The following is a 17,307-nucleotide window of genomic DNA, read 5'->3' on the forward strand; positions in this document are numbered from 1 at the left end:
TTTATACAATATCTCTCCCTCCCTCTCAATTCCTCGAAAACGCAACAAATAATTCATTACGGTATCGTTTAATGAGACCGGTTTAATACGCTCGCCAAGTGTATCTAGCGTGGCTTTAAACGTGAACAAAAAAAAAAAAAGAAAACAAAAAACAAGAAGAGGCTGTTAGCATCGCTGATACTTATGCGGTGGTCTCGTGGTACAAGCTGAGGCCACTGACGCGTGCACACACGTTATGACCACGCTGCCGCAATAGACCTCAGACTCTGCCCAGGCGGCGCTGCGGAAAAACCCGTCACCAGCGCCCCCATCGGAGCCTTGGCGCGAACTGAGTAGTGCAAGGAGAGCTGTCCGCAAGCGAAGGTGCATAGGCCACAATGGCCCCTTCTCTTTCGTTTGTGTTGAGGCACGGTTTCCTAAAAATTAAGGACCTGGAAAGCTTTTTCCGGCCATCCACGCTTCGGAAAATAAGCTCAGCAGGACGAACTACGTGTACAATATAAAATAAAGTCTCAAGTGTTGTTTCGGCGTGCTGCAACTCGCAAGTACAGAGAGCATCAGGTTTGTCTGTAGGCATATCAGCATAAAAATCTAAGCATTTCAAATTGGTTCATATTGAAAATGTCCTGAACACAAGACTTAAGTATCTCCTATATTTTTATGTATTTTATCGTAATGTTTTGTCTCGCAATTATTTACAGAGAGTAAATCCTTTCATAGCCTTTTCCAGGGCAGCAAACAGCAAACGTTTTCCAAGGCAGCAAACAGCGTGGGATCATAACGAAAGTAAGCTTCCTACAGTGCCTGCGCGCTGCATCTTTCTTTCTCGCAGGAGCTACAGCATCGCTTAGTACCTTAATTTGAACTTTTCGCAGACGCTTTGAGCAACAAGCGCGCACAAATAAATGTAAATAAATGAGACATTTTTTTTCTTTACACACGTGCATTACTTCGCAATTACTCATCCAGTGCTCCTACAGCAACTTTATTACTCACATTTGAAAAACGCAGTCGAGCAGGCTCAGCACATTGCGAAGCGTGCTTGTTGTATCGGCGCAGGACATACAAAATACCGAAAGGAGAAATGAGCTCGCGATACAACGATGCTCTAGAACAGGATTTTGAATTCATAAACGAACCAAAATATTTGGTTAAGCTGACCTGCCAAATCTCTCCGTTACACTTGTTGAGTCAAGCGGAGGCGGACGTCTGTTAAAAGGTAGAGATATCGATGGCACATAAGCAGGATGGTTCGCAACGTTGTTTTTTCTGTTACCAACGAAGTGGCGGCTGCAGATTCTTGAGTTTTCGCTTGGTCACCACGGTCCTCCATCAGGGCTACTCAACACAATTACAGAAGAACAAAATTGTCGCACTTTCTCATGCGAGCCGCTGTGTTGTAATCCGGTTACCCAACAGGTTGAACGGCCCGTATCCAGCGCTCTCGCATTTCCCCTTCATACGATCGCGATGGAAATCGGCAAAACTGAACGTTGTTATTCCGTCCTTCACGTTCATGACAATTTACAACACAACAGTAGCGTCGATTGCGGCGTTTCTTCGTAGCGCGCGGCGCTATCGCGGTTGCCGTCGTTTCCGCCATCAGTTTGAACAGTGAGGCATCAAGCGCTTTTGGCAGTTCGGCGGCGCGTCCGACTAGCGTAGAATTTCGTTGCTCTCTGTCTGGGTGTTAAATGCGCAAAGCACTCGCAATATGGACCAAAATCTGGTTAAATCGTTGTTTCGCAGTCGCTAGCTGCATAGGCAACTTAGCAAAGGAGTCGGGCTTCACACTACTCAATTACTGCCTGTTCGCACCGGCAGGTGGCGCTACACGTCTTGCAAAACTCCAGAGTCAAACGTCCATGCGAAGGGGAGCTTCTTTTTCTCCTGTCGACGTGTTTTCAATACTAAGCCCGCGTTACAGCCGTAAAGCACATGAACGAGTAGGAACAAGCGAACCGAACAGCTTGATCGTTTAGTGGCACCACTATCGAGTCATCAGACAGTAGAGCGAGTGAGTGAATGAGTAATGAAACGGCTGTATTAAAAACTAATAAAAGGGGGGAAATAAAAGAAAAAGAAAATAAATGTACAAATGACCTCAGGGCCTAGGCATTAAATGAATTTATAAAGATCATTGCTCCTTATAAAACCAAACAGCCTAATTTACTCATTTAGACGGGCTTGCTGTTAGATATGTGCTCCATTATTTGTAAACCTCGTCGTTTGCAGCACGGAGAGACAGTCCATGGATGGCCCGCTTCTTTTGTGGGCAGCCAACGATCGGCACTTCCACAAAATATGTGCTTTGAACGTGGTGTGGTTTGAAGGCCACTTATGGGGCACTTCGGCTGTTCTCTCTTTTGTGGAGGACCAACAGACAGAGAGAGAGAGAGAGTAAACTTTAATGAACACCAGCAGTTCTGTCGGCTGGGCCTAGGCCTCCCACGATGGGACGTCGAGGTCTTGCCTCTTCGCCGCTTCGTAGGCCTGCTGGGTCGCCCAGAGTTGGTCGTCGAGATGGGAGCTGCGCAGGGCGGCGTGCCATCTCGACGAGAGGGTCACGGGATTAAGCTCTTGGTATTGATCTTTGCACTCCCATAGCATGTGGGGGAGTGTTGCCGATTCAGTTTTACAGACCTTGCACGTCTGGCTCGGGTAGATGTCGGGGTATATAGTGTGATAGCGTGTGAGGGAGGGGTATGTATTCGTCTGTAGCAGGCGAAGGGTGGTTGCCTGTGCCCTGTTTAACTTGCGGTGAGGGGTGGGGAAGGTTCTTCTTGCGAGGTAAAATGACTTTACAAGGTCGTTGTATCTTGTAAGGCGGTCGCGCCCTGCGGGTGCACCTGCACCGTCTCCGGCACGGTTGACTAGTCCTCGTGCTACGGAGTGTGTAACCTCGTTGAGGTTGGTGAGGTGCGGGTGGACAACGCCGGCGTGTGCTGGGATCCAGACGAGGGTGATTTGATTTTCAGACGAATGCGGGGCTTGTCGTAAGATACGGAGTGATTGATGAGAAATACGACCTTTGATGTAGTTGTTGACTGCTGCGCGAGAATCGCTCAGTATGGTGTGACAGGATGGGTCAAGAGTGGCCAGGGCAATGGCCACTTCCTCGGCCGTCTCGGCATTTTTTGTAATGATGCTGGCATCATGTCGGAGCAAGCCGCCTGCTGTGGTAACCGCCGCAAAGCGCCGTCCATCTTGGTACTCAGCTGCGTCGACGAAGGTGACACCCGCTGTGTTGGCGTAAGCTTTGATGAGGGAAGTAGCTCGTGCCTTCCTGCGTTCTTTGTTGTAGTCTGGGTGCATGTTTTCCGGAATAGGGTCGGCGTGTATCCATTGCTGAATTTCGCGTGGTATTGGGTGTTTGTCTCCATGTTGACGGTGGTAGGTGATATTAAGCTTGTTTAGAATGCTGCGGCCCGTTTCCGTGAGAGTAAGCCGCTCTAGTTGAGATCGACGTTGGGCCTCGATTAACTCGTCTAGCGTGTTGTGGATACCTAATTGTAGTAGAAGATCCGTGCTGGTGTGGTTGGGTAGTCCTAAGGCCTGCTTATAGGCTCCTCTAATGATGATGTCCAGTTTAGTCTTTTCAGCTTTGTACCAGTTGAGAAAGGGCGCAACATAAGTAATGTGACAGACGATAAAAGATTGGACAAGGCGGATGAGGCTGTCTTCCTTCATACCCCCTCGCCGGTTGGTCACTCGTTTCAGCAGTCTGGATGTATTGGCGGTCTGTCGAAGGATCTTTGAGATAGCCGTAGAGTTAGCTCCGTTGGCTTCTATGGTCATACCAAGAACGCGGATGCAAGGGACCACGGGTATAGGTCTGCCATCCCTCAGGTTGAGCTCTATTTCCTCGTATTGGCGTTTAGTCGTGGAGCCCCGCGACCGTACGCTGGCTACCGTACGCTGAGGGAAGGGAAAAGGGGAGATGGGAAGAAGAGGGCTAGAGGAAAGGGCTCCTCATATGCACTCCTAGAGACGGCCGAGGAAGACGAAGTGTTCCACAGGATGATGGGCATCAGTGGAATCATCATCATCATCATCATCATAATCAGTGGCCTAATGAGAAATGCCTCACCCGGGAGATAACGTTTCGGCAAATGGACTTGTCTTCGACAGTATAGAGAGAGGGTGCGTTGTCATATCTGAACGTTACAGGAGCACAAACTTTGACTGAAGCACGGGGCTTTAAGTAACACCTTACTTGCCGAGCTAGCCCAGTGGCTATGGCATTGCGAAGCTTAGCTCGAGGTCGAGGGTTCGATTCCTGTCGCGGTGGCCTCATTCCGAGGGCGGTCGGAATGGAAAAAAAAAGAAGCTCGTGCACCGTGCGTTAGGTGCGCATCAAGGAACTCCAGGTGGTCGAAATTATTTCGGAGTCCTTCCCTGCGACGTGCCTCGAACTCAGATCGCGGTTTTGGCACGTAAAACCACACATTTCTGTGTGTGTGTTTTCTTTAAGAGCATATAAAAGACACCTCTGACAATTGAAACAACGTGCAATCGCGTGCTTCTTTGCGGGCTTTATTCGAGCCCTTCTTCGCACGTCGTGACGCCAGGAGGGTCATACACGCGACGTCACCAGAATAAAAAAAAGAAAAAAAAAGAAGGCTGTCGATTGGTCCATGTCGCAACTGACGAATCGGCGAACTATCCGTCGGTCCATATATATCGGCGATAGGTCCGTCAGTCTAATCGGCGAACTGTCCGAATCGCTCCATAACGGAACTGAAGAACCGGAACTGACGTCCCTCGTCCCGCACCACTCGGTATGGACATAGTGTCCTAGTGTACACGTGCCTGCTTGAGAAATACGCGGCGAGGAGAAGACAGTGGCAATGGCGATCAAGAAACCTGACTCTCACTCGCCTTCGAGCTCGGAGTGGTTTTAGAGGCCCTTTCTCTTTTACGGTAGTGCGGCGCCCTCTCAGTGCAGATGTGTAACTCAAAGCAGGCAGCAACGTCTGCATTAGACGTATTTGCCGGCCCCACAATGAAATCGAAAACAAGTGAGGCGACAGCATACGTCCTTTCAGTGCCGATGGCCCCGCGTCTAAAGCGGTTGTGTGAGAGAGGTAGGAAAGGAAAGAGAGGTTGTCGACGAAAAACACCTGACAAAGTGTACATGACTCGAATGATCAATAACTTGAGACATTTCTTTCGTTGGTTGCATGTGTAACTAAAGTGAATGTGCAAAGAAGTTCCCCTACTCAGGTTGCATATTGGAACTTTTAGGAGATGGTCGCGACCAATGCATCGAATTCGCCCCCCTTGATTATTATTATTGTAATGATCTTTTTGCATTTGGATATAGCGATTGACGTGGGCGTATATATCAGAATTTAAGTACGGAGGAAGCGAAGAAAATACAAAATGACGAAGTACAAAACAAAACAGAAGAAATGCAAAATAGAAAAAGAAATATACCGGAATACTGAATAAAACGTATCCATCAACCGGCTGGCGATGTTTCGTAATGCCGCATTCAGCGCCATAAAGCATGCAAGACAACCTTCTGTTTACAACCGTTACACCTGAGTAAAAAAAAGTTATGCAGAAATACTGGAAGCTGATTATCTCAGTAAACGAATATCTTTCTGACTCCGCAGAATTATCCGTGCAACATTGCTATGAAGATGGTATGCTTTGACGATAAAAACGGGTTGTAGTGATGTGTAATGCTTTAGGATGGGTATAGGATAAGGTTTCAAGTGGGTCAATCAGGTTTTATTTAGAAGCCTTTCTTTGGTTGTGCTTTAGACCTTATCAATGCGCGCAAACTTGCACTGCACTGATTGTATGCTGCGGCTGAGTCTCTCTCTCTCTCTCTCTCTCTCTCTCTCTCTATATATATATATATATATATATATATATATATATATATATATATATATATATATATATATATATATATATATATATATATATGTATCCGTTACAGATAGATAGATAGATAGATAGATAGATAGATAGATAGATAGATAGATAGATAGATAGATAGATAGATAGATAGATAGATAGATAGATAGATATAGAACGTGTTTCATCTAGGGACCTTAACTGCCTCTCCCTTTATACCTCATGCGAGGCGAACACTGACGGAATGATGTCATTCTCGTAACGAACCACCATCCATCGAGTGCGTACCAACCTGAGAGCCAGCTTCTCAAGCAATCTATATTCGCTTCGGCGGAACCCAAAACAGCTCTACGAGGGCATCTCTACGCCAGCAGATAAGCGCGGAGCGCCGTCGATCATTTCGGTGACAGCTCTTGGCACGTTTGTTTAACGCGGCGTCCAAAGACGTCGCTGTCGTGCGTCGATGTTTGCGTCTTCATTTATTCAGGTATACGCTTCTACCGTAGGTGTTTTCTCTACGCTGAAGTTTTCTACCGAAAAAAGTATTTCAAGCACAGCTGCGTTTCTCGCCTCCTCGGGTTTAGTGTTCAAGGTTCAAACCAGTAACAAAAGGGCGCGTTTCGAACTTAAAAGAAAATACACAGCTGGGCCTTCCTCGGCGGAATGCTTGCCTAAATGTCAGCCTATGGCTGACGCGCCTGAGCCGCCGACTGTTTCACTCTTGGCTCCCGCACGAATCTCTGGCTTCTCGGCGTTCTGTATGCATTGTTCAAAGCGAGCTCCACTCTTGACTTCGTTTTTCGGGATCACCGCAGGTAGTGACGTATCGTATCGTCACTTCCTCCCCGCCCTTTCTCTCGAGCGCACGACGTAGCCGACAGCTATAGACACGATCGATGTTTCATTGCGGTTAAGGCGAGCCGACCGCGCGTCTGTGTTGTGGAACAAAGTCGCGTGCCGCTTGTTGAAGACCGCGCGGCACGCCTCAGACGATGAAGCGTGCTCGAACTGGCGGCTCTCTGAGCCGAGTTTTAGCGGTTTTGATCTTCGTGTGGTGCGCCTCGGCGCTGGTGACCGGAGCTCCTGCTACCGACAACAAGCTTTACAAGCCTGAGTCAGATACCGACGACGACGACCAGAACGCCGGAAGTCTATCGGGAAAGAACTATAGGAAAGCGCACGTTAACGTCTTAGAGAAACCTGACAGGAACTTGACGACAACGACCACCACGACGACGACGACGACGACGACACGTAGACCCAGCATCTCGGTCGTGACCGTGACCAAAAAGGTGGAGGTTGTCGTCGTGTACGAGTCGCACTGTCCCTACAGCCGGCGCTTCATCTACGGTCAGCTGCTGCCCACGTACCAGAAGATGAACAAGTTCATGAACCTCACCATCTTGCCGTTCGGCAAGGCCCGCGTCGACAACGTCAGCGCCCCGGTGCCTCACTTCACCTGTCAACACGGCACGAACGAATGCATGGGCAACATGATCGAGACCTGCGTCGTGCACGTCGTGAAGAAGCAGATGACCGTCGTGAAGATCTTGGCCTGCATGTCCCAGAGCTATCAGCCTCACCTGGCGGGCCAGAAGTGCGTCGAAGGCACCGGGGTGAAGTGGTCGAAGATTCAAGAATGCGTGACCAACAAGGGAACCCGCTACCTGCTCGAAACCGGCCTGGAGACGTGGAAGGTACAGTCCTACGTCGCCCGGGTACCGCTGGTCGTGGTCGACGGAGAGAAGGACAACTACGTCGAGTACTACGCCCAAAAGGATCTCATGAAGCTCATGTGCGAACACCTCCCGTACGACGACTACCGCGTTTCGCCATGTGCTGCCGCGGGCAAGTGAATATGTGGTGCGCGTTTCTCAGGCTAACCCGTTCCGCATCGCTTTTATAGGAAGTATACGTGGAATACAGGAAGTGATGGGTGGTCATATGAAAATGCGTGTCCCTTCTCGAAAACGACTCCTTTGCTTTGTCCGTAGATCTTTCTTCCCCGTCTTTCTTCTGCGTGAGACGTCTGTATATGCCATCACTTTCCTCGGCACTGACGACGATGCGGTGTCCAGTAACGTGCTCGGCCTTTCATCGACGTTGCTGTTAGCGCCGTGAACGTCGCTGGATCGCGAGACTCGACCAGCTGGAGACGCTCAGGCAGCAGCATTTTAGTACTGTCGAGCGGGTCTCTTTGCTCTGTGGTGATCGCTGCAGCTCTGTTGAAACACTTTCCTGCGCAGTGCAATGATCCCTCACGTGTGTCGCACATATTTTTTTTTTACGTAATCGACAAGGATTCCGTAGAAATTCCGCATATCTACCGGAGTAATATCGCGGAACGCACGTGGGATCATTGGTCTGCGCAAACGGTGTGTTTTTGAAACGTGAGTTGTGCTTTGCGTATGGCGCGCACACCATAACGCTAGTTTGCTTTTGTAGCCTGTTCATGGCTTTGCGGTGTTGTGGAGGCAAGTTATGGCGTATCACCCAATCAGTAGCGTATCCCTCACAAAGCTATTCACATGATAGAGTTTTCGGACGATTGGTTGGCTCCTTCCTGGTATCGCCTTGCTGGCAACCGTGAATGGACAGTCAGTGGTACGCAGGAACCGGGGATCAGATTCAGGTTTGATTCGTACGGGTATGCATGTAAGACGTGTACTCACGTACATGCACGTGGTAAAAATGTACATATTTAGAATATTCTGTTCAGAAAGAGGTGGCCATTGTCAATGACTGTACGAAGAAATTTGTAAATTAAACGTAGAACTTAAATTGCCAGATATATAAAGTAGTACGTGACAGTGATAATCTTAAAATTCGACGCACGTTAAAGGGACACAAAGCGAAGTTAACGTAAATGGCAGCTAAATAATCGATAGCCACTTGCAGCAATAATAACTCAGCACTGTTTTAACAACAGGCAAAGCTGAATGCGAATGCTTTTAGAAATCCCGAACACTGTGAGTTCAATCTTACTTGAGAAGAGTTTGTGAGTTCGACTACTGATGAGTTGAAGCTTATTATCATGAATATAGACGGCCCTTAGATTATATTTTCACTTCGCAAAGACCGCTTTGTTTTCCTATTGCCTTTTTGAAACAAATTCTGCAGAACTAACTACAAACAAAAGTTGTTAACAGGTCTACTTACTTTGTTTTATTGCGGACTGTACACTTCCGAAAGTGTTCCCTGATGACAAATGTAAGGGCATACGTCCACAGCCTGTACCGGGCGTTTCAGCGAACACTTTCAGTTTTCTTTTTTTAGATTGTCTGTAAATTGCGATATGTGCCACGAAGTAATTAGTTAAAAACATAGTTAATAATTTTTTTAATTAGTCCATTATGTGTTTCAATTTTTTGTTCAAGTAATGTCCGCCTCTTTAAGTATAGACCAGCTCACGGACTATAATTGTGCTACCTGCCGCAGGCAATTAAAAAAAAAATTGTTTTGAAAGTGTTCGCTGAAACACTCTTTACATTGGCAACGTATCGGCTTCCCAGAAAAGCGTCTATAAACTTTAATAGGCTGTCACAAAAACAAACAAATAAAAGGAATTAAAAGAAATACTTTTGTTAGGGAGCTTTATCTTCAACAAAACTACATCGTTTTGTTGCGCCATGGCGGAAACGGAAGATTAGAGCTGCCAACTGCCACGTTTACAGGAAGGGTTATGACCGCTTCTGTTCGTAGTTGGAAAAGCGTTGGGAAAGAGAGAAAGTGCCACCGGCGCAGGTCACTGATTCTGTCACTTCTGCTGACGCTTCCGTCACAATTTGCGTGCGACGTGCCATTTTCGATGCGCGCTGCCCTTGTCGTCTGCTTTCTTCACGCAGCCGCAGAAGTTTTCAAATAACTTCGACAGTAGCCGAGAAATGCGATGACGTCACTAAGTGCGGAGAAATGTCCTAAATTATGGTGATGCTAAAGCCTCACGTATACTACTGCCTTCTAATATCGCGAGGTTTAAGGAGTGGTTTGCAGTCATATTTGCGTGTTGTAACCACGCGCGATGAGGGAGGCTGTAGTCGCGTGGTCACTTTTCTTGCCTCGGAGCGGCATCCGACGCCTTCGGTCACCGCAATCTATCGCTGCGCGTTACGCGGGGCAAGCGACGGAGAGTTGTTTTCGAGAAGGGGAGCTTTTATTATTTGTGTTGTTTTGCATGATTGTGTGCCATACAAGAATCTGTGTGCGGGTTCTATAGTTTACAATTCTAGCGGCAGTTTCAGCCCCTGCCATCCATAGCGTCCGTTCAAGTTGTACCTGGTTTGTGATATTTTCTGTAGCGGCGATCACATGCAGTGGCGGCTTTAAAGAGATGATATTGAGAAGCAGTAAATCAGTCAAAGAGTGGTATAATGCTCTTCTAAAAAGGTCGTTTGCATTTCTTTGGCGAGAAAGGGGTGCTTGTGAGCGGAATGAAGGCCGAACTTCCGCCTCTCGAATTTCGCGTCCAGTCCGCGCGCAGCGCCTATGACGTCAACGTGACGTCAACTTGACATCGAGTCTTGCAGGTGATCTTTCATTATTTGCAGATTGCTTTAGCCAAGAAAAGGTTCTCACAGTGGCCAGGTCGAGTATTTTTTTTTTTACTTGCTGGATAATACAACGTTATCCTTCTTTATATTTAAGCAATTTCCCAGCAAACGCTTGTCAAAAGTCACGATGTCATAGCGACTTGTTGCCGGAATCTGAAAGATCGCTCACGTTCTTTTCCGGATTACGAAGCTTCCGCGAACTCTGAGATTGACGTATATGGTAATTCCAACGTGTGTCGAAATGTCCGGCTTATAGCTTGACAGTTCTTCGTTAAGATACATCTTATAAATCTAAAAAAATAGGCAATAATAATGACGTTATATATATATATATATATATATTTCATGTTACTTCTCATTTAGACTTGTTGATCAAAATAGGTTATTATGCGCTAGGCTTGTCCGAAAAAATAAACAATAACAAATTAAGTACTATGAAATGGGTACCTGAGTGCTTTTCGGCATAGTTTCCTGGAAGCATTAGCAGAGATGACTCTGGCGCCAATGCATACTCGAGCTGCAAGTAGATAGATAGTCGTTGTTTCTAAGTCCATTACGTTGTGCACTCGATCTCGCTCATATAGCTGAATATAGTGTTGGGAGTTTAGGGGTGGCGGATCGCGCCCTTGTGGAAGCAATAAATCCGAGAAACTCACGATTTTTATCTCGTTTTTGGCAGCTGCCTGTTTCAGTAATGTTTAAGATGCGAAAAAAGAAAAGCTAAATTTTCAAATCATAAAAATTAATTTGTATCTGAAACGGGTACATCTTCAGTTCCAGCCACCGTTGTAGTTTGGTTTTATATATGCCACCGAATGATTTTCTTTTCTTCTAATTACCCGTTTTCCCCTCGTTTGCTACCCGCTTGCTCTAAACAAAGTGAAGAACTCAGGGAATATGACAGGTGAACACCAAAATGTCTTTGAAGAAATTGTTGTGGCTAATCACCCATGCCTCGCACAAAATTATCCAATGAGTCTAAATCTTCAGCGTGAAAGCTACTTGTTACATATTAATACGTTGGATTCGAATCCACATATCATGAATAATCATTACTTGAAAAAGAATTCGGTGTTCCCTGAAGTATTACTTACGACTGTGCATAACAGCACCAGTGTTGCATATTTTTCTCTGTTTTGCGTCGAATGGGGGGGCAGTGCAATGTCACTTCCGTATTGCAAAGATAAATGTTCTTTCGCTTTCTTTTCTTTCTCTCTCTTTTGCTGTAAACGCATCGACCTTGTACCTAGCACCAGCATATTGCCACGTTGTAGTGAATGTGAGTAACCAGGCAGTACCAAATCTGCAAGTCACGAGTCTAATTTCTTTTGCCGCGAACTTGTGTCAGGGATGCAAGTGACACTCAAAGCACAGCGACAGCGGCTACCCTTTGTAACAGTGGCTAGCCGATGGAAAAAAAAAAAAAAGAGATCACGTGGAAAAGATGATGTACGCGTGTCAGTGTGCTTCAAGTTATTTTCCCTTTTGTGCACGCACGAAGCGAGTGAATATTTCTTGCGGTCGTTTGACTCGCTTCCTCCGGAAGTTTGTACGCTCATTTTTGTCTTTTATTTTCTTAGCTCAGCTCTTGCTGGCCTAAGTGGGTCAATTAAGAGGGGAATAGCCAAGGTTAGTCAGAACTTTGTGTGAGAACGTCATTTAAGTGAGAACGTCATGAGTGAGAACTTTAAAGGTTCGCGGTTGAAAATTTTTTCGAGATGCGGGTTATCCTGAAGATGTATTCACATTCGTGTGCAAGACCTTAGCGAAGGAAATAAATAGGTAGGACTAAGTAAACGAATTCCGAAGGAAGCAAGTCAAAACGACCGCAAAATAATGGGCACTCATTCTGTATGCGCACAAAATGGCGCATAGTTTTAATCATGTTGGTGCTACATAGAAAAACTGATCCATCTTCTGAACACAAAAGGGGAGCGCTGAATACCTGTTACGAAATTGATGTAGCTAGGTGCAACCTGCTTTTTACGGGCTGATTCCCGATCGTTTTTCGAACAGCTCAGCACGTCTCGGACGGCCGCTGTTTTGGTGATTCTATTACTGTTATATTTTGGTGCTATGAATACTTAACTATAAGTACGTCATGTATCTACTGGGTTTGTTGCGATTTTCATATGTACTTCTGATTTACTTGTTCAAATAAACAGATTCATCGTATTGGTTGCGCAATCCTGTTGCATGTGCCGTCTTCTCATCGCACTTAATATTCGCATTTATATTTAGGTTGAGACATAGTTAAGTATAAGGAAGCACAAACGACACGACATATAGGTTGGTGATGTGCAGAGAGTTTATTTATGAATAAAGGGAAAATCAGACATCCACCCGTTCGTAGCAATTGCTACAAAGGAAACTCCCATACGGGTTCCTCGAAAAAAAGCCTCATAGTTGAAGGAAAATTCGTCCTGGTCCGGGACTCGAACCCGGGACCACCGCCTTTCCAGGGCAGCCGCTCTACCATCTGAGCTAACCAGGCGGCTAGCAGATGGCAGGGCGAAGTCGAATTTGTCGACAACACGAAGCAAAGGCAAGAGTGTGACGTAGTAGTTCTGCGGAAAAAACGCCTTCCGGGTTTCCGCAGAACTGCTACGTCAGAGTTTATTTATACATCAGAGTGAGAGAGTGAGCCAGAGAGATAAGTCTTTTCTTTTTAATTGATACGTCAGCTTAAGAAATGGGCCTATACGCGACGAGAGTTGCGCATGGTAGACTGGCGCATATTTTGAAAATGTCCATCGGTGGGATGAGCAAAAGCCAGTTGAGGTTCAGTAAATTTTGCTGCTGGGCGAGTTGGTTGAAGACAGAGGGATGCATGTATTAGCGCTACCAGTGAGCAAATACAGATGTATCCTTCATGCTCCCTTCTTCTTGAGTCTTCAATTCAATTCAATTCAGTTTATTTTTCATTTATAATAATTTGTACAAAGGAACTGTTGGGCCTGTAGCCAAAGGCTAGTGTAGGCCCATAGTCATATATATAGTAGCAGCTACAATGTCATGCGCATATCTAGTTTTTAATGACACAACCTAATACAGTTAGGTGGATACATACAATTAAAACCATTAAAAAAGAAAAACAGTGTATATCAATCAATGGTAATAAAACAGAACTGTCAGGAGAATACATGCACATAAACAATGAAAAAACCGAGATAGCATATTATACGTAGAAGTGACATATTAGGAAGGGTGCAAATATGCAACCTTGCATATTTGCAAGGTTTCTCGTCGCGCCAATGGGGGCACCCCATTTTCCCACTTGGAGCTTCTTTCTTTCTATAGCTGTTTCTTCGGCTACTCAGATTTTTTTTTTTTTGCATCTATAGTTATGTCTCAAACTTGGAAGCTGCACCGGCTAACCAAACCATCTTCCTTCTATATTTGGCGCTTGAGAAGTTTTGACGACGCTTTCTCTCGTACTGTTGCTGTTTTGTTTTTACGCTTGGCTGCCTGAAAAGCGATAAATGTGCAGATCAGCCGTGTTTCTGTATATTATAGAAATTCTAGCAATGAAAATTGGCTTTAATTGCAACGGCCCCGCGCTGTGGTTCACTGAATACGTGGCGTCCCGCTGCTGAGCAAGAGGTCGTAGGTTCGACTCGCGGCTGTGGCCATCGCATTACCATGGGGGCGGAAGGAAAAAAAGAATGTACGGTCATGTACTTTGTTTGGCTGCATGACAAAATCAATCTGAACCCCTCGAACCCGCATAGGTTCAAGATCTATTTGTGCAAATAGATAAGGGAAAGGAAGATCGCACCAAACACGCACGCACGCACACACACATACACACACTGCATTCTGTGCTTCGGTATATTCTTCATTTCATATTGTAACCCACACACCGCCCAGGCTCAGCCAACCGTAATCATCTCTGGTTAACCTTATCGTATTTCACCTTTTATCTCCCCCTCTAAGCGTCCGTTACCCAAGATCCCACAGCAATTCTTTTCTTCTTTTTTTTTTGCAGTCGGAGTATGGCAAAGCGAAAATTTCAATACCGTCAAGAGCGGGCGTTTATGCAGCCGCGGGGGAAAAACAAAAGAAAAAAAAAACACCTCCGACCGTATGGTCGACAGCTGGACGATCAACGAAAAGTCAGCGGGGACGGTTCGAACTTTAATAAGGTCGAGAAGATGTGTTCAAAAGAAGCGCACGTCATTGCAGTACGTCTTTCTCTCACTCTCCACATTCTCAGCTGCCCAATCATCGAAGGCGTCGGTCGCCAACGGCGCCGTAGGACACGGAATTTCAAGCCTCCAGGAAAACCGAAAAAAGGTTTGCCGCAAAAGGTTTGACAAGGCCAACGAACCTTCAATAAAGAAATGTTGCAAAGACGTTGGTATGCTCAACATTTTGAGCACCCTAATGCAACCTGATGAAGAAACTAACGACACACACACACACACACACACACACACACACACACACACACACACACACACACACACACACACACACACACACACACACACACACACACACACACACACACACACGCGCGCGCGCGCACGCGCACGCACGCACGCACGCACGCACGCACGCACGCACGCACGCACGCACGCACGCACGCACGCACGCACGCACGCGCGCGCGCACACACACACACACACACACACACACACACACACACACACACACACACACACACACACACACACACACACACACACACACACACACACACACACACTCTCTCTCTCTCTCTCTCTCTCTCTCTTTTCGGGGACACTTCGGTTATTTCCCTTGGTTAATATTATATACTGGGTTTTGTAGACGTCGCATTGCCTCCGGGATCGGTCCGCGCTACTAACCACATTAGTACCTTTGCGAGGACGTGTATTGCCGGTCCAGTTTACTCTGCCGGAGAGTTGACGACAGGTGGGGAGAAGACTCAAAGAAAGCTTCGCCTTAAAATGAATTTCGACGTTCTGTAGATTGTCTACGTGTCTTCTTGCGAACTGATTCGCCTTCTTAAACTTGTTCCTTTGGCTATATAAATATGGTTAGCATTTTGTTTAACTCCATTGTGCCCCGCATACTTGCCAACGGGTTGTTCGTAGAAATGTTAGTCGGGCTGTTCCACAAAAAAGCGTGGGACAGTCGATGCCCAAGCTGTTTGTAGAAAATCTGTTCACTTTATGCAGGACAGACTCAACAACTGCGCGCATAGACGTTCTATTTAGCTTGGAGTTAATGCGCGTTCCACAGTTTCGAGATCTCGTCGCTAATTTAACGGTGCCTGTGCGTACAGCTAAAGTTGTTAAAGGTACTGTCTGCCGTTTTTCGAGGACCTTCTTTTTGTAGCGCAATAAGGAGCCTATAACAGTACCTATAACACCCACGACGATAAGGTGAGAGAGAATAGTCTAGAGGAACTTGAAATCCCACAAGTAACACCGGAAGAGGTAAAGAACGCCTTGGGAGCTATGCAAAGGGGGAAGGCAGCTGGGGAGGATCAGGTAACAGCAGATTTGTTGAAGGATGGTGGGAACACTGTCCTAGAAAGGTTGGCCGCCCTATATACACAATGCCTCATGACCTCGAACGTACCGGAATCTTGGAAGAACGCTAACATAATCCTAATCCATAAGAAAGGGGACGCCAAAGACTTGAAAAATTATAGACCGATCAGCTTACTGTCCGTTGCCTACAAAGTATTTACTAAGGTAATCGCAAATAGAATCAGGAATACCTTAGACTTCTGTCAACCAAAGGACCAGGCAGGATTCCGTAAAGGATACTCAACAATAGACCATATTCACACTATCAATCAGGTGATAGAGAAATGTGCGGAATATAACCAACCCTTATATATAGCCTTCATTGATTACGAAAAAGCATTTGATTCAGTCGAAACCTCAGCAGTCATGGAGGCACTACGGAATCAGGGTGTAGATGAGCCATATGTAAAGATACTGGAAGCTATCTATAGCGGTTCCACAGCCACCGTAATCCTCCACAAAGAAAGCAACAAAATCCCAATAAAGAAAGGCGTCAGACAGGGAGATACGATATCTCCAATGCTATTCACAGCGTGTTTACAGGAGGTATTCAGAGACCTGGAGTGGGAAGAATTGGGGATAAAAGTTGATGGAGACTACCTTAGCAACTTGCGATTCGCTGATGATATTGCCTTGCTTAGTAACTCAGGAGACCAGTTGCAATGCATGCTCACTGACCTGGAGAGGCAAAGCAGAAGGGTGGGTCTGAAAATTAATCTACAGAAAACTAAAGTAATGTTTAACGGTCTCGGAAGAGAACAGCAGTTTACGATAGGTAGCGAGGCACTGGAAGTGGTAAGGGAATACATCTACTTAGGGCAGGTAGTGACCACGGATCCGGATCATGAGACTGAAATAACCAGAAGAATAAGAATGGGCTGGGGGGCGTTTGGCAGGCATTCTCAAGTCGTGAACAGCAGGTTGCCACTATCCCTCAAGAGGAAAGTGTATAACAGCTGTGTCTTACCAGTACTCACCTACGGGGCAGAAATCTGGAGGCTTACGAAAAGGGTTCTGCTGAAATTGAGGACGACGCAACGAGCCATGGAAAGAAGAATGATAGGTGTAACGTTAAGGGATAAGAAAAGAGCAGATTGGGTGAGGGAACAAACGCGGGTAAATGACATCTTAGTTGAAATCAAGAAAAAGAAATGGGCATGGGCTGGACATGTAATGAGGAGGGAAGATAACCGATGGTCATTAAGAGTTACGGACTGGATTCCAAGGGAAGGAAAGCGTAGTAGGGGGCGGCAGAAAGTTAGGTGGGCGGATGACATTAAGACGTTTGCAGGGACAACATGGCCACAATTAGTACATGACCGGAGTAGTTGGAGAAGTATGGGAGAGGCCTTTGCCTTGCAGTG

At 46.2% G+C, this 17,307-nt stretch overlaps 2 protein-coding genes and 1 non-coding gene across 4 annotated transcripts in view; 2 read left to right on the forward strand and 1 right to left on the reverse strand.

Moving 5' to 3' along the window:
- Positions 1 to 17,307, forward strand: part of LOC126539068 (uncharacterized) — a 60,493-nt gene that overhangs the window by 27,648 nt on the left and 15,538 nt on the right. The gene's annotated exons all lie outside the window — the stretch shown is intronic.
- LOC126539070 (gamma-interferon-inducible lysosomal thiol reductase-like) lies at positions 6,726 to 14,776 on the forward strand. Of its 2 annotated transcripts, XM_072285497.1 has the most exons (3): positions 6,726 to 12,050; positions 14,410 to 14,536; positions 14,638 to 14,776. In XM_072285497.1, the coding sequence occupies exon 1, from the start codon at positions 6,864 to 6,866 to the stop codon at positions 7,725 to 7,727; it is 864 nt and encodes a 287-aa protein (XP_072141598.1). In that variant the 5' UTR covers positions 6,726 to 6,863; the 3' UTR covers positions 7,728 to 12,050; positions 14,410 to 14,536; positions 14,638 to 14,776. The 2 variants fall into 2 exon arrangements, with proteins under 2 accessions (XP_072141598.1, XP_072141597.1); XM_072285496.1 differs by having other exon boundaries at positions 14,410 to 14,776.
- TRNAS-GGA (transfer RNA serine (anticodon GGA)) lies at positions 12,841 to 12,915 on the reverse strand. Its single transcript has one exon. It is a non-coding gene; the product is annotated as a tRNA-Ser (tRNA).

Source organism: Dermacentor andersoni, chromosome 11 (assembly GCF_023375885.2).
Source record: "Dermacentor andersoni chromosome 11, qqDerAnde1_hic_scaffold, whole genome shotgun sequence".
NCBI lineage: Eukaryota > Metazoa > Arthropoda > Arachnida > Ixodida > Ixodidae > Dermacentor > Dermacentor andersoni.